Here is a 24,735-nt window from a genome sequence, read left to right on the forward strand (position 1 = left end):
TCTTTCCTATATTGTCCTATATGTATCTACATATTAAAATAATCTTTCATATTAAACTTTTATTATTCATAGTCTATATTTCTGCTCCCTTCTATTATTCATGTATGTTAAACCTCTTTAATTTCTATTTATATAAATTATCTATGATTAAGAGGTTTAACAGAGTAACGCGTAGGAGAGCCAACCGGAAGTGACGTATCGGCATAGTCTGTTTGTTATGCTCTGAACAAGACGGAACATTTTGTGAGTGTTACTCTGCTTTACTTTGAATAAAATTTTAAGAAAGTACTTCACTATTTTGGCCCGTTTTTGGTTTCTTGGAGATTTCAAGGTTCGCATACATCCCTGGTATATGGTTATATATTAAAAACCAAAAAGTGCAGCGCTGAAATCAGTATACAATTATATAGCTGAAAAGCTCATATAAAGAAAACAAAAAAGGAGAGGGGATAATGTCCAAATGAATAGTCCCAATATTAAGTGCAGAGATGTGAATCCACGTGCAAAATAACTTTCTTCCAGTGACACCAGGGAAAAGTGTAGGAAGGGGACACCCTTGTGCTCAGGTATAACAAGCAGCTTACCGAAATTCCGTGGCTGCTCAATTTAATGAGACAGCCTCTCCCAGCTAGTAGTAAACCAGTAGGTCAACCGATATCAAGCTCAGGTGCTTCGAAAGACTCCAAAAGCCGAAAGCCGTTTCCGGTGTGTTGTTAAACCGATCACATTAATATGTGGCACACTTGGAACTTCTCATATACTCCATTGAACGTAAAGCCATATGTAGAAAGAAACAGAGGCCCATAGCGTAATCCCGTAAACCAATAGGTAAATTTATTAAAAAAACTACTTACAATTTAAAAGACAAAAACAGGCATGTAGTATGTGCCGGTCATGGATCTAACCGCGGCGTCCCGCAAGTCTCCAGATCAGCATATGGATAAACAGCCGGCTTCGTTGGGGGGCGTGTGGACGTTTATGTCTGGGATCGCCAACGTTTCGTCATAAGAAAGACTTCTTCTGGGCGCCCAGAAGAAGTCTTTCTTATGACGAAACGTTGGCGATCCCAGACATAAACGTCCACACGCCCCCCAACGAAGCCGGCTGTTTATCCATATGCTGATCTGGAGACTTGCGGGACGCCGCGGTTAGATCCATGACCGGCACATACTACATGCCTGTTTTTGTCTTTTAAATTGTAAGTAGTTTTTTTAATAAATTTACCTATTGGTTTACGGGATTACGCTATGGGCCTCTGTTTCTTTCTACATATGGCTTTACGTTCAATGGAGTATATGAGAAGTTCCAAGTGTGCCACATATTAATGTGATCGGTTTAACAACACACCGGAAACGGCTTTCGGCTTTTGGAGTCTTTCGAAGCACCTGAGCTTGATATCGGTTGACCTACTGGTTTACTACTAGCTGGGAGAGGCTGTCTCATTAAATTGAGCAGCCACGGAATTTCGGTAAGCTGCTTGTTATACCTGAGCACAAGGGTGTCCCCTTCCTACACTTTTCCCTGGTGTCACTGGAAGAAAGTTATTTTGCACGTGGATTCACATCTCTGCACTTAATATTGGGACTATTCATTTGGACATTATCCCCTCTCCTTTTTTGTTTTCTTTATATGAGCTTTTCAGCTATATAATTGTATACTGATTTCAGCGCTGCACTTTTTGGTTTTTATTGTATTTTTTGAATCACTGTTAGTTGATTTTGTGCCAGCTGCTCACTATTGTTCTTAATCATTTGGTTCTCTGTCACATCTAGCGCGGAAATTTTTCTTCTATTTATATTACATATGGTTATATATACAAGGGAGGATATACTTGATATATATTATGGTACCCGCAAGCCGATAAGGAGGAAGGAGCGGCATATGGAAGCATACAACTTAAGGCTTTATATTAAGAGCATTGAGGTGAGCACTTAGGACACCTAGTGGGCACCGCACAAAAGAGCACCTGCATGTGGCAATTTGGAGAAGAAGTTTTGTTGTTCACCACAGATTGAAAGATTTATTTAAAAGGACACTTCAGCACTTTATTTTTTGATATCACCTATTCAAGAGCACTGGAATAATTTTAATTTAAGGGACAAGTATTTAAGCACTATATATATTTATCTTGGACCACTTATATTTTATATGCATTGTGATTTTAGAATATTTAATTTTTATGAGTGCCTTCACGGAATATTTTTATGGAATATAGCTTGTGATTGTATTATTTTACACATTGTGATAAGTATTTTGATTAATTATATAGAAAAGCACTTAGGCACTTTTTGCACATACTAATATGATTTAATTACACATTAAGCACTTTAAAGCGCGGTACTCCCCCCAATCTTAATTATCTGTATTGTGTAGGTTACCAATCATAGTACCAGCAGCATTAAAGGCGAAATTCTTAAACACTAGAGAGACAGCGCGAGAATTTCACCAATCCTTATGAATATCTACTACCGGATTCAGTCTGTGCCTGTAATTCCCAACATCTGGTAAGAGGCCATCTAGTGGATATAGGAGGAGTCCCCTGTAGTGCATTTGCACATCTCTCCCAGCAAGGAGTATTATCTCCAAGGGTTAGAAAGCCTGGATTCATCTCTTTTTCATGGATAGTGTAGGACCCACTGATAATGGGGTACTTTGACGCAGTAGTGGGCTTGAGCACGATATGGCCATATGGTGGGACCAAACCCCCATTTTTATTTATGGACTCTCTTCAGATTTGGTAGTAATTTCTTTTGCATTTGCGCGCTATTCTTTTTTAATATACATGTCTTTTGGTTCATAGCTGCAGCAGCTTTGGAAATACATGGGTATGCTCCCCCAAATTTTTTGCCTGTTTATTATGTATTCGGTCTGACCAGACTATCGAGGTTGAGCAGCCCTCCCCACCCCCCACATACACCTGTACTCAATCAGTGTCCACCATCAAGTGGATATAGGAGGAGTCCCCTGTAGTGCATTTGCACATCTCTCCCAGCAAGGAGTATTATCTCCAAGGGTTAGAAAGGCTGGATTCATCTCTTTTTCATGGATAGTGTAGGACCCACTGATAATGGGGTACTTTGACGCAGTAGTGGGCTTGAGCACGATATGGCCATATGGTGGGACCAAATCCCCATTTTTATTTATGGATTGTCTTCAGATTTGGTAGTAATTTCTTTTGCATTTGCGCGCTATTCTTTTTTAATATACATGTCTTTTGGTTCATAGCTGCAGCAGCTTTGGAAATACATGGGTATGCTCCCCCAAATTTTTTGCCTGTTTAAGAGGCCATCTATATCTTACCACGGGGTGACTAGATTAAAGATATCCACTTTAAGCCATCCAGCAGCTAGAATATCTTCTGCACATTATCCTATTACCTTTGGTAAGGAGGAACGCTATCTGGTGGTGGGATCTTTATCCACAGAGCACTGAATTCATCACCTTTAGTTCCAATTGTATTTTCAGCACTTGGTGGAGAACACTTTTTGGACTTGAGTGATTTTCACTTTGGGACCTGATTTTTCACAGTTGCACTTACCCATGCACCTGGCAATATTGTGGACTTTATCACTTTGGACATCACTGGTCCATTATTTTGCACAACAATTATTGTATATGTTTTTTGTCATGTATACTTTGTAATTTGTTGATTTACATTTAGCGCACCTTTATTTTTACAACAGGTGAAAATAGATGAAAAAAAAAAGTGAATGCAACCACCACCTAAGAATTGGTATAGTGAAATATAATCGTGTTTTTTTTTTTTGGGGGGGGGGGGGTTGACCTCCTGCCGACCACCCGCTGCTCCCCGGGGGGCCAGAACGGCGGTCTGCCGTTGTAAACACACGCAGACTGCCATTCTGTCAGCAATCAACACAGGGCTCCTGTGTTCCTCCTCTTTAGGATCATAGGTCCCTGTGTGGATTCCATAAACCCATTAACCCCACAGTTAGAAAACACCCCCTAGGGACACATTTAACCCTTTGATTGCCCCTGGTGTTAACTCCTTCCCTGCCAGTGTCATTATTACAGTAACAGTGCATATTTTTAGCACTGATTACCGTAGTAATGTCACTGGTCCCCTAAAAGTTTCAAAAATGTCAGTTAGGCGTCCGATCTGTCCGCCGTAATGTCGCAGTCCCGCTAAAAATACATTAATTACCATCTCTTAGATTGTAAGCTCTAACGAGCAGGGTCCTCTGATTCCTACTGTATTAAAGTGTATTGTATTTGTACTGTCTACCCTCAAGTTGTAAAGCGCTGCGTAAACTGTCGACTCTATATAAATACTATATAATAATAATAATAATAATAACTTTTGCGCAAACCAATCCATATACACTTATTGGGATTTTTTTTTTTTAAACCAAAAATATGTGGCAGAATACAAATTGGCCTAAAATTATGAGAAAATTAGATTTTTAGGGGGTTTTTTTTTGGGGGGGGGGGGATGTTATCTAGCAGAAAGTGAAAAACATAGTTTTTTTTTTTGCTTTGTTTTATTAGTTTATCTTAGTTTTTTTTAGTTGCTGCTATTTTTTTGTTTATAACACAAAAAATAAAAATCGCACAGGTGATCAAATACCACCAAAAGAAAGCTCTAATTGTGGGGGAAAAAAAGACATCAATTTAATTTGGGCACAGCGTCGCATGACTGTGCAATTGTCAGTTAAAATAATGCAGTGCAGGGCCGGCCCTACCATGGGTCCCGCTGGGTCCATTGGACCCAGGCGGCACTTTGGGAGGGGTGGCCACGGCAACAGGGTGGACTGACGCTTTGTCCAGGAGAGTGCAGCGTAAGGATCATTCTCTTCTCTTGGCTTTGTTGTGGGGCGGGCACATCAGTATTGAAAACACCTCCGGCTCCCTCCCTCTACTGTGCAGTGTCATCCTACTTGTATGTTGTACTGGTAGGGGGCTGGGCTGGGGAGCGGAGCAGGGTGGAGCAGCTCTCACGAAAAAAGCACGGAAGCATGAGCTTGTGCGTTTCCAGTCTGCTGGAAGGACAGAAAAAGGGGAGGAGAGTAAGTATGTGAGAGAAAGGGGAGGAGAATCAGCATAGTATGGAGTGCAGTAGACGGTGGTAGTTGGAGTCTCCTATCAGCCAGACACAGCGCCTGCAGTGATCAGTGTACAGCCTGGACACTGAGTACACCACCGACCGAGCCATGATCTGTTCACCAACTTCTCCTGTGTATGGGGTTGAGTGCACATTCCGATGGGCACAGTGTGACATCGGGGGAGGGGGAGTGGAGGCGGTCAGTGATATTGGTGGGGGATGGGGGGGGGGGAGTAATGGAAATGATTAAACTGGATCACTGGGGGATTATTCCTATGCAGAGAATGAGAAATAATATACAAATCTCCACCCACCACCAACCAATCAGCTTCTAGGTTTGGTTACGATTCACAGCAGCTACTACACATCCCCCCTTCCAAATGGGGAAAATTGTAAACCCGGAACATCATGATAAGTCCTAGAATATCTTCACCCAGGGCCGGCCCTACCATGGGACCCAGGCGGCACTTAGAGAGGGGCGGCCCCCGGCCGCCTTTTCTCTTCTTCGGCTATTACTCCAATAAAAAAAAAAGGTCTGCGGCTGGCCTGACATGCACACTGCGCATGCGCCGCCGCTCGGGAAAGCCCGTAAACGTTCGGCTATTTCCGGGAATAGCCGAACATGTACGTGCTTTCCCGAGCGGCTGCGGCGGATGTGCGGTGATGTGTTGGCGCCGGGCGGCGCCATTTTTAAATTCTAAGGCACCTTTACGAACAGGTAAGTGAGACTGCTCCACACACAGCCACACTACCTGCCATTATGCAGGGCTGCAGGCATGCTACAGAAGATGCAGTGCTGCGGGCATGGTACATGCCTGCAGAACTGCATCTCCTGTAGTATGCCCGCAGCCCCGCATTCTCCTCTACCATGCCCGCAGACCTGCATTCTCCTCTACCATGCCCGCAGCACTGCATTCTCTTGCACCATGCCCACAGCCCTGCATTCTCATGCACCATGCCCGCAGCCCCGCATTCTCCTGTACCATGCCTCCAGCCCCGCATTCTCATGCACCATGCCCGCAGCCCCGCATTCTCATGCACCATGCCCGCAGCCCCGCATTCTCATGCACCATGCCCGCAGCCCCGCATTCTCATGCACCATGCCCGCAGCCCCGCATTCTCATGCACCATGCCTGCAGCCCCGCATTCTCCTGTACCATGCCCGCAGCCCCGCATTCTCCTGTACCATGCCCGCAGCCCCGCATTCTCCTGTACCATTTCCGCAGCCCCACATTCTCCTGTACCATGTCCGCACAGCCCCGCATTCTCCTGTACCATGCCCGCAGCACTACATTCTTCTGTACCATGCCCGCAGCACTGCATTCTCCTGTACCATGCCCGCAGCCCCGCATTCTCCTGTACCATGTCCGCAGCCCCGCATTCTCCTGTACCATGTCCGCAGCCCCGCATTCTCCTGTACCATGCCCGCAGCCCCACATTCTCCTGTACCATGCCCGCAACACTACATTCTCCTGTACCATGCCCGCAGCACTGCAGGGTACTGTGGCACTATAGACAGTAGAAAGCCTGGTGCGCTCATCTGACCAGTGTCTACTGCTCTGTCCTGCTCCGGCTGTCACTCCGTACACACTCACACCCCTCTGACTGCTTTCATGGTCCTATAGAATGTGGGGGCCCCTTGGAGGGCGTGAATTTTTTTTTTGGGGGGGAGCAGCATTTCATTCTTGGACCCAGGCAGCACAATGCCTTGGGCCAGCCCTGATGCAGTGCTGAATCGCAAAAAATGGCCTGGTCATCAAGGGGGGAAAACCTTCCAGGGCTGAAGGGGTTAATACCACTTTAAGAGTCGGTTCACACTAGCGCGACTTGTCAGGCGACTTGTCAGCCTGACAAGTCGCGCTCCCTCGCGGTCCATTGACCGCTACAGGACCCGTTCTAATAGGAGCTACACAAGTCGCTCAGACTTAGAAAAGGGGTCCTGTACTATTTCGGGGCGACCTCGGAGCGACTTGCATAGACTTCCATTATGTGAAGTCCATGCAAGTCGCTCCGAAGTCGTGGTGCATGGGAATGCACAAGTCGCCCCCGAAACAGTAAGGAGTCGTGTCGCCCCAGTGTGAACCGACTCTTACGGTGTTGTTTATTTATTTCGCCGTCCAGCCATATATATTACACAAAAATAAGAGGATCCAAGACCATGTTTTGCTGTGCAGTGATTATACTTTTATTTTTAGACAGAAAAATCCGAGGAAATGTCAGACCTGTAAAGGGTTACACAAATATTCATGTTTTCAGTGGAGAGATTTCCATTCACTTCCTGTTGTCTTCTTGATGGTTATAGACTGAACAGGTAGGCAGAGGAAATTGCCCTTAACCGGTACATATTTTTTCTATTTTTTTTTTATTACAATTTTTATTATTGCCTTTGTTCTTCGGCTAGAGAGTTCCCCCTTGCTTCTTTTTTCTGGGTGAAAAACAGGAAAAGAGAGGAAATCTCTCTAATAGGAACATAGCAAGCAATAAGGACAAGACAAAGGCTTTAGCCCTCCCCCACTGTATCTTAAACTAAAGAGGTTTTGAAGGAAGCTGGACTTTCAGAGATAGTAGAAAATAATGAATTCAGGTACCAATAAGTGTGCTTCCTTAAGACTCCGTTCATACTATGTCGAATCCGACTTCGGGGGCGACCTGTGAAGTCGCGTGCAGCGCGACTTCGGCGCGACTTGCACGGACTTCATAAAATGAATGTCTATGCAAGTCGCTCCAGGTCGCCCCGAAGTAGTACAGGAACCTTTTTCTAAGTCGGAGCGACTTGTGTCGCTCCTATTAGAACGGTTCCTGTACTACACTATGGGACGCGACGGACCGCGACTTGTCAGGCTGACCAAGTCGCGGTCTATGTCGGATCAGTGTGAATGGGCTGTAATTCATTTTTGTCACATTAGACAGAAGTTTTTGTTTGGGTATGTGTATTTGTTTTTGATTTTCAAGGTTAGAAAGCAATTGAGGCATTGGCCATTAAAGCAGCGATACACATCCATTTTCTTATTAATTTCCATCAAACCACCCCAAATGTTTTTTTTTCCCTCGACATCCTTACGATACAATTTTTTGTATACAAATGCTTTGTCATTTTTGTTGTTAAATTTATCAAACACCGAAAGTTTCTGGATGATATTCTTGTCGTTCTTGGTGTTGGCGCACTTGCCCACACATGGGGAGTTCAGAGTGTAGAAGATGGCACAGGCGGCGTCAGGATTCGTATTCAGCAAATCCTGGACAGGGGAGACACTGCTGTTGGTTTGTGGAAACAGCAGACGATATTCAGAGTGAATGTTTTTCTTACTAGTCCTCCCTCGTTTGTATTTTGCCAAAACCATCTGGCTTCCTTTGTAGATGTCTGTGTCATCATTTAAGACTTCGGCAATTTCACTGGCGTTTTCTGTTTGTAAGATTTGGGGATCGCTGGTACTGAGATTTTGAAGATCTTGATTGGAGAAAACAACAGCATATGCATACTGATCTTTTTCTTCTCTGAATTTATTAAAAAAAAAAAAAAACATAAAAAATAAAAAAAAATAAAATCAAAACATTTAAGAGAAAACATGTTATTTTAACCACTTGCTGGCCGCCGCAAGTACATATACTGCGGCGGTCAGCCCCGTGCTTGCAAAGTGACGTACCGGTACGTCACTAGCCTGTGAGCCAACAGGGGGCGAGCACGCGCCATCGGAGGCACTCCCGCCCCCGCTCGTTCACAGACACCTCCGTGCGAGTGACGGGCGACCCGATGTCCGCCGGGCACTCGCGATCGTCAGATGGAGAGGGAGGAAGGCAGGCGGCTAATGTAAACACAGCCGCCTGTCATTCTCCCCTGTGTAACAGCACAGATCATACAGTCCTGTTATATAGGACCGTTGATCTCTGCTGTTACATGAAAAGCCACATCCCTGCACAGTTAGAAACACGCCCCTAGGGACACACTTAACCCCTCCCTCTCCAATAAAGTTAACCCCTTCCCTGCCAGTGTCATTTTTACAATAACAGTGCATATGTATAGCACTGATTACTGTAGTAATGTCACTGGTACCCCCAAAAGTGTCAAAAATGTCAGTCAAGGGTCCGGTCTGTCCTCCGCAATGTTGCAGTCCCGAAAAAAAAAACGCAGATCGCCGCCATTACTCCTTAAAAAAAAAAACAACAAAAATGACAAACATCTTTCCCGTAGTTAGTAAACGCAATAACTTTTGCGCAAATCAGTCAAAATACGCTTATTGCGATTTTTTTTTACCAAACATATGTAGCAGAAAACAAATTGGCCAAAAATATTAAAAAATTTTGATTTTTACATTTTTTTGGGGGGAATTTCATATAAAAAAATGTGAAAAATATTGTTATTTTTTCAAAATTTATGCTCTTTTTTTGTTTATAGCGCATGATAAAAAAATCGCACAGGTGATCAAATACCACCAAAAGAAAGCTCTGTTTGTGGGGAAAAAAAGGACGTCCAATTCGTTTAGGTACAGCGTTGCACGACCGCGCAATTGTCCCTTAAAATCACGCAGTGCGAATCGCAAAATAGGGCCTGGTCAGGAAAGGGGTAAAATCTTCCGGGGCTTACGTGGTTAAAGCCCAACTGAAACTTTATTTTAACCACTTCCGAACCGCCCACCGCAGTTTTACTGCAGCAGGCAGCCCCTCCTGCGCAAACCAACAAAGGTCTATGTCGGTCGTGTGCCTGCAGCTAGGACACGATCGTGCGCGCTGCTACCTGCGTGCTTTCATTCCCACTCGTCAGCGGGGACTACGATTGCCACCGGCCACCCGCGATCGCCCCCCGCTGAGAGAGAATGGTCAGCTGTTGTAAACACAGCTGAGCGTTCTTTTCCCTGGAATGACCCAGAGTGCACCTATATAGGATCACAGGTCTCTGTGATCATTTCACAAGCCACGCCCCCCCCCCACAGCTAGAATCACTCGCCTAGGCTCACATTTAACTCCTTAATCACTGTTAACCCCTTCCCTGTCAGTGTCATTATTACAGTAACAGTGCATATTTTTTAGCACTGATTACTGTAGTATGGTCACTGGTCCCCCCAAAAGTGTCAAAAATGTCAGTTAGGGGTCCGATTTGTCCGCCAGAATGTCGCAGTCCCACAAAAAATTGCAGATCCCCGACATTACTAGTAAAAAAACCAAAAAAAAACAATAAAAATGACATAAATCTTTCCCGTAGTTAGTAGACATAATAACTTTTGTGCAAACCAACCAAATACGCTTATTGCGATTTTTATGTAGTAATGTCACTGGTACCCCAAAAAAAATCTTGCTGTCTGTTACATAGTTACATAGTTAGTCAGGTTGAAAAAAGACAAGTCCATCCGGTTCAACCAACAAAAAAAAAAAAAAACAGTAATGAAAACCAAACCATACAACCCCATATGCACAATCCTATACCAGTTGATCCAGAGGAAGGCAAAAAACCCCAGCAAAGCACGATCCAATTTGCTACAGCAGGGGGAAAAAAATTCCTTCCTGATCCCCTGAGAGGCAATCAGATATTCCCTGGATCAACTTTACCCATAAATATCAGTACCCAGTTATATTATGTACACTTAGGAAAGAATCCAGGCCTTTTTTAAAGCAATCTACTGAGCTGGCCAGAACCACCTCTGGAGGGAGTCTATTCCACATTTTCATAGCTCTTACGGTGAAGAAACCTTTCCGTATTTGGATACTAAATCTGTTTTCTTCTAGACGTAAAGAGTGCCCCCTTGTCCTGTGATGACCGTAACCACTTCCCGACCACCCGACGCCTTTTTACTGTGGCAGGGTGGCTCTCCTGCGCAAACCGACGTAGACCTATGTCGGTTGCGCACGGGAAGCTACGGGACGAGCGCGTGCCGCAGCCGGCACGCTCCTGCCCCCATTCAGCAACAGGGAAGCCGATGCAGCAGGCAGGTGGCTCCGATTGCCACCTGACACCCGTGATCGCTCCCCGCTGAGAGAGAAGGTCGGTCGGCTGTTGTAAACACATCTGACCGCCCTTCTCCCTGAAATGATCACAGAGCCCATGTGATCCTTCTATATAGGATCACAGGTCTCTATGGCCATTTCAGAAGCCACGCCCCCCCACAGTTAGAATCACTCCCCTAGGCTCACATTTAACCCCTTGATTACCCACAGGGTTAACCCCTTCCCTGCCAATGGCATTATTACAGTAACAGTGCATATTTTTAGCACTGATTACTGTAGTTATGTCACTGGCACCCCCAAAAGTGTCAAAAATGTCAGTTACAGGTCCGATCTGTCTGCCGCAATGTCGCAGTCCCGCAAAAAATTGCAGATCCCCGCCGTTACTAGTAAAAAAAAAACAATAAAAATTACATAAACCTTTCCTGTAGTTAGCAGACACGATAACTTTTGCGCAAGCCAACCAAATACGCTTATTGCAATTTTTATTTAACCAAAAATATGTAGCAGAAAACAAATTTGCCTAAAATGTTAAAAAATTTTGTTTTAAACATTTTTATTTATTTATTTTTTGAGAATGCCATGTAGCAGAATGTGAAAAATATTGTGTTTTTTTTTTTCAAAATTGTCGTTATTTTTTTGTTTATAGCGTAAAAAAATAAAATTCGCAGAGGTGATCAAACACTACCAAAAGAAAGCTCTATTTGTGGGGGAAAAAGGATGTAAATTTAGTTTGGGTACAGCATCGAACGACCGCGCAATTGTCCGTTAAAGTAATGCAGTGCCGGTTCGCAAAATAGGGCCTGGTCAGGAAGGGGGCAAATCCTTCAGATCTTAAAGTGGTTAAAGATGAATGTTCCTCTTATACTGCCTGACCACCACTCCACCACCCATAAATAACTAAGTAACCCACACAAGACACAAATTGGAGTTTAACTTTTTTACAACACAGTAGTAGGAAGTCCAGAAATTGGGCTTTAAATTTGTGTGCTACATACAAGTGTTCTTGTGTTTGATGACAGCCCCTGGGTGTCTACTAACAATTGGGACCTGGGGAACCAGATCCTGATCACGTGATTGCTGTAATAGCCACTGATTGGCTATCACAGTGATCAATAAACCTGTAGCCTGCCCCTGTGTTGGTTTTCCTCCGTGAAGAGGATAAACAACACACTCTCCTTCTAGCGAGGAGAAGATACATTGTGCCTTTTTCTTCTTTCTAGAGGACAGGCTTGCAAACAAACAAACAAAAAAAACAAAAAATATGTCTGTTAAAAAAATAAAGATTCAAGTCTCATATTTTTTTTTAAACAAACATGTTATATTTACCTCCTCTGTGCAGTTGGTTTTGCACAGAGAAGCCCGGATCCTCCTCTTCTCGGCTCCTTCCTCGGTGCTCCTGGCCCCTCCCTCCTGTTCAGTGCCCCCACAGCAAGCAGCTCCCTGTGTCCATTCAGACATGGAGCCTCAACCCGCCCCCGCCCCCGCCCCCTCTCTCTCCTGATTGGCTGACTGACTTTGATTGACAGCAGCAGGAGCCAATGGCGCAGTGATGCTGTCTCAGCCAATGGGGGGGGGGGGGGGGAGAGTCCCAGGCAGCTTAGACACTCCCCCAACATTGCTGGATAAAGACAGGCTCAAGTAAGTATTAGGGGGGCTGAGAGGGGCTGCTGCACACAGAAGGTTTTTTTTTAAATCTTAATGCATAGAATGCATTAAGATAAAAAAGCCTTCTGCCCTTACAATCCCTTTACCTAGTTAAGGGCTTGATCTAGTGTAGTGAGTGTTAGTGTCAGTTAGGGGTTTATTTACTAAAGGTAGAGAGTCCACAATTAGTCACACTTCACAGCGCTGACAGGGAAACTGTGATGTCAGCGCTGCAGCCACTTCTACACCCGTCTTGCTAAAGGGTTTGCAGGCTTCAGATCTGTGACTGGCTGGAGCCGCGATATCTTCACTCCTGTGCATGCGCTGCGGTTCATGCCACAGGGCTCGGAAGGAGAGGCATCCACCAGTCATATCACTGGCTGCATGTAATGTAAATATCTCCTAAACGGTTACATGTTTAGAAGATATTTACACCATCTATAGGTAAGCCTTATTATAGGCTTACCTATAGGTAAAGGTCAGTAGAGGAAGTTTACTTCCTCTTTAATGTCAGTGTAAATGTCCGTTAGTGTCAGTTTCATTTTCAGTTAGGCTCCGTTCACACCTAGGCATTCCAGATCGCTGGCAGAATCGCCGCTATTCTGCCTAGAATACAAACGCATTTCACATTTTGCGTTGATTTGGGAAGCGAGGGCAGAATTTGGGCAATTCCATCCTCGATCTGGAATGCCTAGGTGTGAACGGACACAAAGAAAATCAAACATTACCAGTCCATGCGCAGATCCTGGATAACAGTTTCAAGCACTTTCAAAAAGTTTTCAAGCCAACGGTGAAACAAACATGATAAAGCGTGGCAGCTCTCCTAACCCTCCATTGGGATGTGAGGCAGAGAAACTGTACAGCAAACAAAGAGACAGAGAGCACACCGCCCTAGTGTAACACCGTTTATTAAAGGATAGTAAAGCCATAAAACCAGGTACTCACAAGCAGAACAGATGTCATGCATAGAAATGTATTCCCCGATATAGTATGAACAGAGCGCTCTCCTCCTCGCATCGCCGGCTCGGCTGCTCGTCCTACACTGTCGGACCGTAACATCCGGCTGAGCCTTCCGCCTCAGAGTGACTGTGTATCGTGCGCCTGCGCTGGGGTTGCTAAGCGGAAGGCTCAGCCGGATGTTAAGGTCCGACAGTGTAGGACGAGCAGCCGACCCGGCGATGCGAGGAGGAGAGCCCTCTGTTTATACTATATCAGGGAATACATTTCTATGCATGACATCTGTTCTGCTTGTGAGTACCTGGTTTTATGGCTTTACTATCCTTTAATAAACGGTGTTACACTAGGGCGGTGTGCGCTCTGTCTCTTTGTTTTCTGTAGGTGTGAACGGACCCTGAGTGTCAGTTGGTGACAGTGCATATGTCAGTGTTAGGGTCAGTGTGTTTTAGATAAAAAAAACACATATGTGACATCACCGCAGTAGAATTTATTTTGCAGGTGGTGGTACATGGTAATGTCTTTAACCACTTCGCCCACCGTGTATGTAGTACGTTGGTACTTTGACGTTAAATACCGGGGTTATGGCAGCAGATAGCTATCCTCTATTTTGTGGGATTTTAACCACTTTACCACTAGAGCATTTTGCTCTCTTACGTCTGGGCCACTGGGCGCGAATTGGCGCTGTGCGACTTTAACTGACAATTGCGCGGTCGTGCGACGCCGTACCCAAACGAAATTGACGTCCTTTTTTTCCCACAAACAGAGCTTTCTTTTGGTGGTATTTGATCACCTGTTCGATTTTTACTTTTTGCGCTATAAACAAAAAAAGAGCGTTTATTTTGAAAAAATAACAATATTTTTAACATTTTTTTATATGAAATTCCCCCCAAAAAAGATGTAAAAACCAATTTTTTTTTAAATTTTGGGCCAATTTGTTTTATGCTACCCATGTTTGGTAAAAAAAAAAAAATCGCAATAAGCGTATTTTGATTGGTTTGCGCAAAAGTTATTGCGTTTACTAACAAAGGGAAAGATTTATGTCATTTTTGGTGTTTTTTTTTTTTTAACGAGTAATGGCGGCGATCTGCGTTTTTTTTTGCGGGACTGCGACATTGCGGCAGACAGATCGGACCCTTGACTGACATTTTTGACACTTTTGGGGGTACCAGTGACATTACTACAGTAATCAGTGCTATAAATATGCACTGTTACTGTAAAAATGACACTGGCAGGGAAGGGGTTAATTTTATTGGAGAGGGAGGGGTTAATGTATGCCTGGTGCTTACTGACGTGTGGGGGGGGGAGGTGACTGTGTGAGACAGGGACAGATCGGATGTCCAGCTATGCTGAACACTCCGATCTGTCACTCCCTGTCACTGAGGAGATCCTCCCGCTTGTGTTTACACAGGCGGGCGGATCTCCACACTAGATCGGGGCAGAGCAGCGGCAATCGCCGCTGCTCCTCCCCTGGCCCGACTCCCGCTGTGAATGAAAACAGCGGGAGCGCGCCTCCGGCGGCGCGCGAGCGCCGCCTACAGGGGAGGAGTCTGGCGACGTAGGTCTACGTCGTCAGACGGGAACGAGCCACTTTGCCGCAGTACTATTCCAGTACTCAGCGGTAAAGTGGTTAAAGGCAACAATTGATTACAATAAGGAAATTTGAGCACTATAATAAGACAATGATTCTTTAGTTATACATATAAAAAATCCCCCCTCCGGGTCTGATACAAAGGATCCAACACATCACTGTGTATCGCAGCAGTAAATGAACAACATTTGCAACAGTTACATCACATAAGTAAACGTATATGGAGCCCTATTTCATTATAAGTAAGATTACTTATTCCAGTGTGGTAATTCCAGTTATTACAGAGGGTATTCATCCATGTTGCATTGGATACAGTGGATGTTACAGTAATACTGGAAATTCCAACGCGTTTCAATATTCAGCATATTGTCTTCTTCTGGGAATTTATGTACCACTCTGTAGATATAAATGGCCATCGTTAAGTACATGACTACTATGTATTCAAGAGTAAACATTAATCACATACATATCAACTTACTTCAAATTAGAGCATTAGAACATTGTAACACTTCTCCAGGGATGTTTGGGCATACTTCACATATCCTCTCTTGCACACACAAGAACCTTTAGGCAGTGTTGTCCTCCAAATTATCCCTCTTAGTAATGATCATATACTCGCCAATGTGAATAGATAAATGCCAAACAACAGTAGTGACTATATCCGTACACTAATTAGCTATATATATATATATATATATATATATATATATATATATATATAATCCCCATTTCAATTTTCTAGATAATAGTGTATACTCACTTTAAAAGTTTTGTTTGTGTGCATTTTTTCTGGTTATCCCAGGGGAAAAATATTGCAAATCCCCTCTTATCAGGGAGAAGGATGGGGATGCCAGCCTCCTGGATCAGCTCCACTTCCCGTTCTCCATGTGAAGTGGAGAGGAATGGCGTCTCTGTTGGTCCCTGGCGTTCTCTTGTAACAATCGCACGTGCGCCAGCCTGCACTGCGTGATTGCGTCACAGGCGATCCTCCCCCTGGCTCCACTTACCGTACTCCGTGGGGGGAGTGGAGAGGAATGGCATCTCTGTTGGTCCCCGGCGTTCTATTGTAGCAATCGCGCATGTGACAACCTGCGTTCCGGATCCTCCCCCTGGACCCATCACGCAGGCGCCGATCATTGCCACAATCGCGCATGCCCAAGCCAGGGAGGCCATGCCGCCGACACATAAAATTTTAAAGCCATTAGCCCGATACAAGATCATGGATAAATGGAGGCTACGGGTGTACTAGGCTTCCTAAATGGCCTCTAGTATGCCCCAGTACTAAGTCTGGGGCCTTTCAGTGCCGAGTGTTTAACATATGGAGGACTATAGCAGCATACCTTTACATCACGGGGGGTGTGTTGTACATATTGTTTCACAATAAGCAAACTTCATACCACGGTTATGGTTTTAATTTAAAACTATGAAGCAACATTTTTCCATCACTTCCCAACTACAAAAAAGAAGAGGAAAACATAACAACAACAAAAGAAATGTATATATCTCTCCGTGATCATGGTACTAATCTTCATCCGTCACGGATACAATACTCATTTTTATAAAACAAACTAAAAATAAAAAATAAAAACAATAAACCAGCAAACCAATTTAACTATAGATTTCACAAGGAAAGTGACTTTTCTAGGGGAGATTTGTTGAAGACCCATCTGTGCCAATTAGTCAGTAAAATTATAACCAAGGACATAGTCTCCTTATCAATTTCATATGGGGTATTATATTTATATATATATATATTAGATACTAGAAATTATGGAAAACCATGAAACAGCTTTTCTGGTAACTATTGATGTTGAGTCATTATATAACTGCATACCACATGAGAAAGGATTAGCCGCAGTGAGGCATGTCTTGCGTCAACACAGTATGCATGATTGGAAATTTAAAGAATTTATTTTACAAATGCTTTAATTTATTTTATACCACAATCTTTTCTCCTTTTAAGGCTCCCATTATCTCCAGGTGTGTCGCGTAGCGATGGGGACAAGTTGTGCCCCATCCTATGCAAATTTATACCTGGGGATGTGGGAGCAGGACTTTTTAATCCAACGACGACTTGTCTATATACTTCCACCACATTCTATTGTGGCAGAGGTACATAGACGACATTTTGATAGTTTGGAATGGCCCTGAGCACCTAATTAGGAGTGCCTGAAAAAAATGAATCAAAATACTTGGAATTTATTATTTACAATGACCTACAACCAACATCAGGTAACCTTTTTAGATGTATAAAACAGCTGGCAACCACCCAAAACCGCAAAAAAATTAAATCCCTAAAGCCAATTTTTGTGTATTAGACGGAAATGTACTACATATGAGGACTTCCAAAAGGAAGCCGATGAACAAAAAATATTGACTGAAAAAAGCATTTAATCGTGTCAGAGTTAAAAATAGACAGGACATTCTCTTTAGGAAAAATACAAAATCTAAAATGAATGAAACAGGTGATACGACCACAGTGATTTTGGGATTCTCTAATGAACATGAGGAAAGTCTTAAAATAACACTGGTCAATTCTAACAGATGACCCTATAATAGGTAATCTGGTTACCCCTGCCCCTTCAATTACCTTTAAGAAAGCAGGGTCAATACAGGAGTCCCTAGTACACAGTGAGTATAAAGGGGAACTGAGGAAAGACCCTTGCAGGGATGTGGGAAAATCCCCCTGTGGAGGATGTGCCCAATGTTTGGTCATTAAGAAATGCAAAGAAACAACATTCCCTAAGGCTCCGTTCACATGTCAGCGTATGGATCGCGGGCAGAACCACCGCGGTTCCACCCGCGATCCGGAGATTATTGCAGATTATTGCAACGGGCAACGCCTGTGCGTTGCCCGTTGATTTGCAATAGCCCCCCAAACGCTGAGCGATGTTGCCGTGATTTCCGCCTGCCGAATCGCGGTAACATCGCGCAAAAAAAATTTGCATTACGCCCAAAAAAGTACAAGAGCTTCTTTGGAGTGTATTGCGTCCCGCGATTTTTTTTGCGCAATGTTACCGCGATTCGGCAGGCGGAAATCGCGGCAACATCGCTCAGCGTTTGGGGGGCTATTGCAAATCAACGGGCAACTCACAGGTGTCCCGCGATTTGCAATAATCTCCGGATCGCGGGCGGAACCGCGGCGGTTCTGCCCGCGATCCATACGCTGACATGTGAACGGAGCCTAATAGAAAAAAATGTATGGCCAGACATTTTGTAAATTGAAAAACAAAGGGTGTTGTATACCTAATGAATTGTGAGTGTGGTTCTTTTTATGTAAGAAAATTAGTAAATAAACACATGCAGAGTATGAAAATAGGCAATTTATATTTACCTTTGGGTAGAAATGTAGTGAGAGCACAAAAATATAGGATGCCAGGGGTCACCTTTATGGCCCTTCACAGACTTCATATTCCGACAAGGGGAGGAGACTGGAACAAGACTCTACTCCAGTGCCAAATGCGCTGAATTAGACATCTTAAGGCCACGTCTACCCTGGGATTAAATTAATCAGAAAGTTTTAGACCCTTCCTAGAGGGTTTTGCCTCTGGGAAGACAGATTAAATAATACCCCCATATAAAATGGATAAGGAGACTTTGTCCTTAATTGTAATATGTCCTTGGTTGTAATATTACTGACTAATTGGTACAGATGGGTCTTCAACAAACCTCCCCTAGAAAAGTCAGTTTCCTTGTGAAATCTTTGGTAAATTGGTTTGCTGGGCTGTTGTTATTTAATTTTTATTTCATTTTATAAAAATGAACCAAGTAAAGTATCCGTGATGGATGAAGATTAGTACCATGATCACAGAGAGATATATATATTTCTTTTGTTTTTGTTAGGTTTTCCTCTTTTGCAGTTGCTAAGTGATGGAAAAATGTTGCTGCATAGTTTTAAATGAAATACATAACTGTGGTATAAAGTTTGCCTATTGTGAAACTATAGGTACAAACAACCCCCCCCCCCCCCGCATACTGCAAAGGTATGCTTCTATAGTGCTCCATATGTTGCACACCTGGCACAGAAAGGCCCCAGACTTAGTACTGGGGCATACTAGAGGCCATTAAGGAGGCCTAGTACACCCATGGCCTCCATGTATCCCGATCTTGTATCGGGCTAATGGCCTTGAAACTTTCAGAGTTGGCAGCATCTCCTGTTACGTCGCAGCCCGTTCCCTGGGTTACGGGTTCCTGGCTTGGACATGTGTGATTGTGGCAATGATCGGCACCTGCGTGATAGGTCCATGGGGAGGATCCGGAGGATCGCCTGTGACACAGTCGCGCAGCGCAGGTTGGCGCATGCGCGATTACTACAGGAGAAAGCCGGGGACCAATGGAGACTCAATTCCTCTCCACCCCACATGGAGTATGGGAAGTGGAGCTTATCCAGCAGGCTGGCGTCCCTGTCCTTCTCCTCAGTAGATTTGCCATAGATTTCCCTCGGGATAACCAGAAAAAATGCACACAAACAAAACTTTTAAAGTGAGTATATACTATTATCTAGCAAACTGAAATGGGGATTTTATATATATATATATATATATATATATATACAAACCCAATTCCAAAAAAGTTGGGACACTGTACAAATTGTGAGTAAAAAAGGAATGGACTAATTTACAAATCTCATAAACTTATATTTTATTCACAATATAATATGGATAACATATCAAATGTTGAAATTAAGAGATTTTGAAATGTCATGCCAAATATCTGCTCATTTTGGATTTCATGAGAGCTGCGCATTCCAAAAAAGTTGGGACAGGTAGCAATAAGAGGCCGGAAAAGTTAAATGTACATATAAGGAACAGCTGGAGGACCAATTTGCAACTTATTCGGTCAAATGACAACATGATTAGGTATAAAAAGAGGCTCTCATAGTGGCAGTGTCCCTCAGAAGTCAAGATGGGCAGAGGATCACCAATTCCCCCAATGTTGCGGCGAAAAATAGTGGAGTAATATCAGAAAGGGGTTTCTCAGAGAAAAATTGCAAAGAGTTTGAAGTTATCATCATCTACAGTGCATAATATCAACCAAAGTTTCAGAGAATCTGGAACAATCTCTGTGTGTAAGGGTCAAGGGAAACCATACTGGATGCCCGTGATCTTTGGGCCCTTAGACGGTGCTGCATCACATACAGGAATGCTACTGTAATGGAAATCACAACATGGGCTCAGGAATACTTCCAGAAAACATTGTCGGTGAACACAATCCACCGTGCCATTCACCATTGCCAGCTAAAACTCTATAGGCCAAATCTAAACATGATCCAGAAGCGCAGGCGTTTTCTCTGGGCCAAGGCTCATTTAAAATGGACTGTGGCAAAGTGGAAAACTGTTCTGTGGTCAGACGAATCAAAATTTGAAGTTCTTTTTGGAAAACTGGGACGCCATGTCATCCGGACTAAAGAGGACAAGGACAACCCAAGTTGTTCTCAGCGCTCAGTTCAGAAGCCTGCATCTCTGATGGTATGGGGTTGCATGAGGAGTGTGGCATGGGCAGCTTACAAATCTGGAAAGGCACCATCAATGGTGAAAGGTATATCCAAGTTATAGAACAACATATGTTCCCATCCAGATGTTGTCTCTTGCAGGGAAGACCTTGCATTTTCCAACATGACAATGCCAGACCACATACTGCATCAATTACAACATCATGGCTGCATAGAGGAAGGATCCGGGTACTGAAATGGCCAGCCTGTAGTCCAGATCTTTCATCCATAGAAATATTTGGCGCATCATAAAGAAGAAGATGCAACAAAGAAGACCTAAGACAGTTGAGCAACTAAAAACATGTATTAAACAAGAATGGGACAACATTCCTATTCCTAAACGTGGGCAACTTGTCTCCTCAGTCCCCAGACGTTTTCAGACTGATATAAAATGAAGAGGGGATGCCACACAGTGGTAAACATGGCCTTGTCCCAACTTTTTTGAGATGTATTGATGCCATAAAATTTAAAATCAATTTATTTTTCCCTTAAAATTATACATTTTCTCAGTTTAAACATTTGATATGTCATCTATGTTGTATTCTGAATAAAATATTGAAATTTGAAACTTTCACACATTGCATCCTGTTTTTATTCACATTTTGTTCAGTGTCCCAACTTTTTTGGAATCGGGTTTGTATATATATGTATATAGCTAATGAGCGTATGGGTATGGATATAGCCACTACTGTTGTTTCGCATTTATCTATTTACTGTACTTTTACATTGACGAGTATATGATCATTGCTAAGAGGTAATTTTGGAGGACAACACTGCCTAAAGGTCCTTGTGTGCGCAAGAAAGGATATGTGAAGCATGTCCAAACATCCCTGGGGAAGTGTTACAATGTTCTAATGCTCTAATTTGAAGTAAGTTGATATGTATGTGATCAACGTGTACCCTTGAATACATAGTAGACATGCACCAAATGATGGCCATTTATATCTACAGAGTGGTAAATAAATTCCCTGAAGAAGACAATATGTTGAATGTTGAAACGCGTTTGAATTTCCAGTATTACTGTAACATCCACTGTATCCAATGCAACATGGATGAATACCCTCTATAATAACTGGAATTACCACACTGGGATAGGTCATCTTACTTATAATGAAATAGGGCTCCATATAAGTCTCACCTATTTGATGTAACTGTTGCAAATGTTCATTTACTGCTGTGATACACAGTCAGGTGTTGGATCCTTTGTATATCAGACCCGGAAGGTTCATTTTATATATGTATAAATAAAGAATCGTTGTCTTTTAAATAATTATAGTACTATAATTTACTTATTGTAATTAATAGTTGCCTTTAAAATTTCACGAAATAGAGGATAAAAATTTGTTAATTATGTCTACTGGATGATGGCAAAAAATACCATGAGTTTAAAAGAAAGTTATTCCCTTTACAAGGTCTCTCTATATTAATCACTACTAGAAAAATAAACATTCGGGGGCCCATTCACACTAGTGTAAGCATTAAAGAAGAACTCCGGCCTTGCCTCTTTTGTCTCAGTTTCTTTTGCTTCTGTTGCTTGGTGGAAACTTTTGCTGCTCTGTAATCTTCCCCGCTTTGGGCTTTCTGAATTCTCCGGACATTGTAGCAGACAAACATCTGTTTAGAGATGCCCAGTCTCCCAAAAGCCACACTGACTATCTTTGATGTACCCCCTAGGCTTCAGAGGGTGCCTCTCACAGCTGCTGTGTCCTATGTGATGCACACTACTTTCATAGGGTTGGTTTCAGTTGGATGAGAAAGTTACTATAGAGCCTTCCACTGTGCACAGTGAATCCTACCTGGGATACAGGAACTAGCTACAGTGTACTGTAAATTATACATGCCCAATGCTAATCAATGCAGGCCTTTAATCAAACACAAGGCTAGTGATTGGTGGTCTCCTAAAATCAAATTATCGGGTGTCATTTCCTTTCTCATACTACAGGATGATGTACCCTTGGTAATCAGAATATTAATAGTAATAAAACATACAGTATCTCACAAAAGTGAGTACACCCCTCACATTTTTGTAAATATTTTAGAATATCTTTTCATGTGACAACACTGAAGAAATGGCACTTTGCTACAATTTTAGACTTTAATGCGGTTTAGCGGTTTAGACATTAATGGCTGTGTGTTATACAAGCTGTACACTCACTAATTTACATTGTAGCAAAATTTAATTTCTTCAGTGTTGTCACATGAAAAGATATAATAAAATATTTACAAAAATGTGAGGGGTGTACGCATTTTTGTGAGATACTGTATTTGCTATGAAGTATAAATGAGTGTCCGCTTCTGCATTTCTATGTATAGTACAAAAGATCTTCTTCCTTCTCTTCTTCTCCTTCTAACACATTCTTTTATTCTCCCTCTTTTCCTTTCTTTATACTCTCTCCCTTCCAGTTACAAAGAAGCATGGGATAGTGTGCATTTGCTGACACTAGGTACTTTGACAATTGCTGGTGACTAATGCCCCGTACACACGTACCGATCGTCGGCCGACCGATCGACCGTCTTTTGTCCAGGGATGCCAAAAGACTGCACACGAATTTTGTCGGCCAACAACAGCCGACTGCAGAAGTGATGTCATGTGATGGTTTACTTTCCCTGTGTTTTTTCTTCTCTGAGCATGCCCAGTCTTGCAAATCTGCTGATTGTCGGCTGAATTCTGTACTGACTGGCGAACAATCGGCCGTTCTGGTGTCGACATACAAAAATTTTAAAGTCTGCACAACAGATTCTGTTCGGCCGAAAATGCGCTGTCGGCTGTCGGAAGCCTCATACTAACAAGCCTACAATCGGCCGATCGGACGTCGGCCGAATATTTACGGCCGACAATCGGTACGTGTGTATGGGCCTTAAGCGAGGACAGTGGTGGGGAACTGAGCAGATGGAATATGGTGGCCAAAGTAAGGAAGGTGGAGAAATCCTGGGGAAGGTGGGTTGGAAATTATCTGGCAGATTTACTTTAGTTCCTCACTTTTTGTAATGGTTACACATGCAAGTAACAATGCTTACTTATTGAAATGTTCTCTGATGTACTCTGTCGCTCTTTGGACTTGTGTTTCATTAAGCAGTGTGACAGTCATCATGATGCAACTCCACAGGCACAGCAATGTCAAGATGGTACGTGCCATTTTAACCTGCAATTAAGAGATATTGGATGAATGTTTTATGTTTACATATTCTTATTCTTAAAAATATAATGTGTAAGTTATAACTTCACTTTGTCATGTGTCATTGATGGATTACATTCTTGAATATAGTTGAACAGAGCATGCTCCTGCAGGGACATCCCACTCCCAGCACACTCATTAGTTTTACTCCAATGAGATCCCTCCTCCAGGATAAACAGTTTGGTTATTCCCCAGTGAGATCCCATCTCCAGTACCCACAAACTAATATTTCCCCAGTGACATTCCGCCCCAGAAGGCACATGACTTGCAGTACCCATAATCTACAACACAATCAGAATATTTAACAACATCCAGCACACACATTGGTCATTTCCCAGAGTGAGCCCACACATAGGACACACACAGATTGCTCCACCATATAAATTTACATATATTTAATCGTCCACATCTTTCCCTCAGACACTGGTCATTGCATCTGTACACAAAGGAGTTTGTTTACTAAAATCGGAGAATGCAAAATCTGGTGCAATTCTGCACAGAAACCAATCAGCTTCCAAGTTTTATCGCCAATGCTTGATTAAATAAGCTGAAGTTAGAAGCTGATTGGCTACCATGCACAGCTGCGCCAGATTCTGCGTGCACCAGTTTAAGTAAATATCTCCCAAAGTTATCATCACCTCCCCCCCTCTGCAAATTGAAAGTTTACCATTGTTTTCCAGTAGAGGGATTTCGATTTTTTGTGGTTCCCCCTCACCCTAATTCATCGGGTTATATTTTCTCATTGTGAAAGAAAATAGGGTGCGCTAACCATACAATTATGCGGCAGCCCTGAAATGGGGAAAATAAATGTGAAAAAAGGTATAGTGCGCTCAACACAATCATAAATATTAAACATATGACATCTGGAATGACCCAAATATTA

The 24,735-nt window shown here is 43.0% G+C and overlaps 1 protein-coding gene across 1 annotated transcript; it reads right to left on the bottom strand.

Moving 5' to 3' along the window:
• Positions 1-7,956: 7,956 nt before the first annotated feature.
• On the bottom strand, positions 7,957-23,813 carry LOC309550347 (uncharacterized protein; the record flags this gene model as incomplete). Its single annotated transcript, XM_082250744.1, has 2 exons — positions 7,957-8,554; positions 23,695-23,813. 2 exons carry the CDS (start codon positions 23,811-23,813, stop codon positions 7,957-7,959), a joined length of 717 nt encoding a protein of 238 aa, XP_082106870.1.
• Between the last annotated feature and the right edge of the window lie 922 nt (positions 23,814-24,735).

Source organism: Pelophylax lessonae (genome assembly GCF_965119305.1).
Source record: "Pelophylax lessonae genome assembly, chromosome: 3".
Classification (NCBI taxonomy): Eukaryota; Metazoa; Chordata; class Amphibia; order Anura; family Ranidae; genus Pelophylax; species Pelophylax lessonae.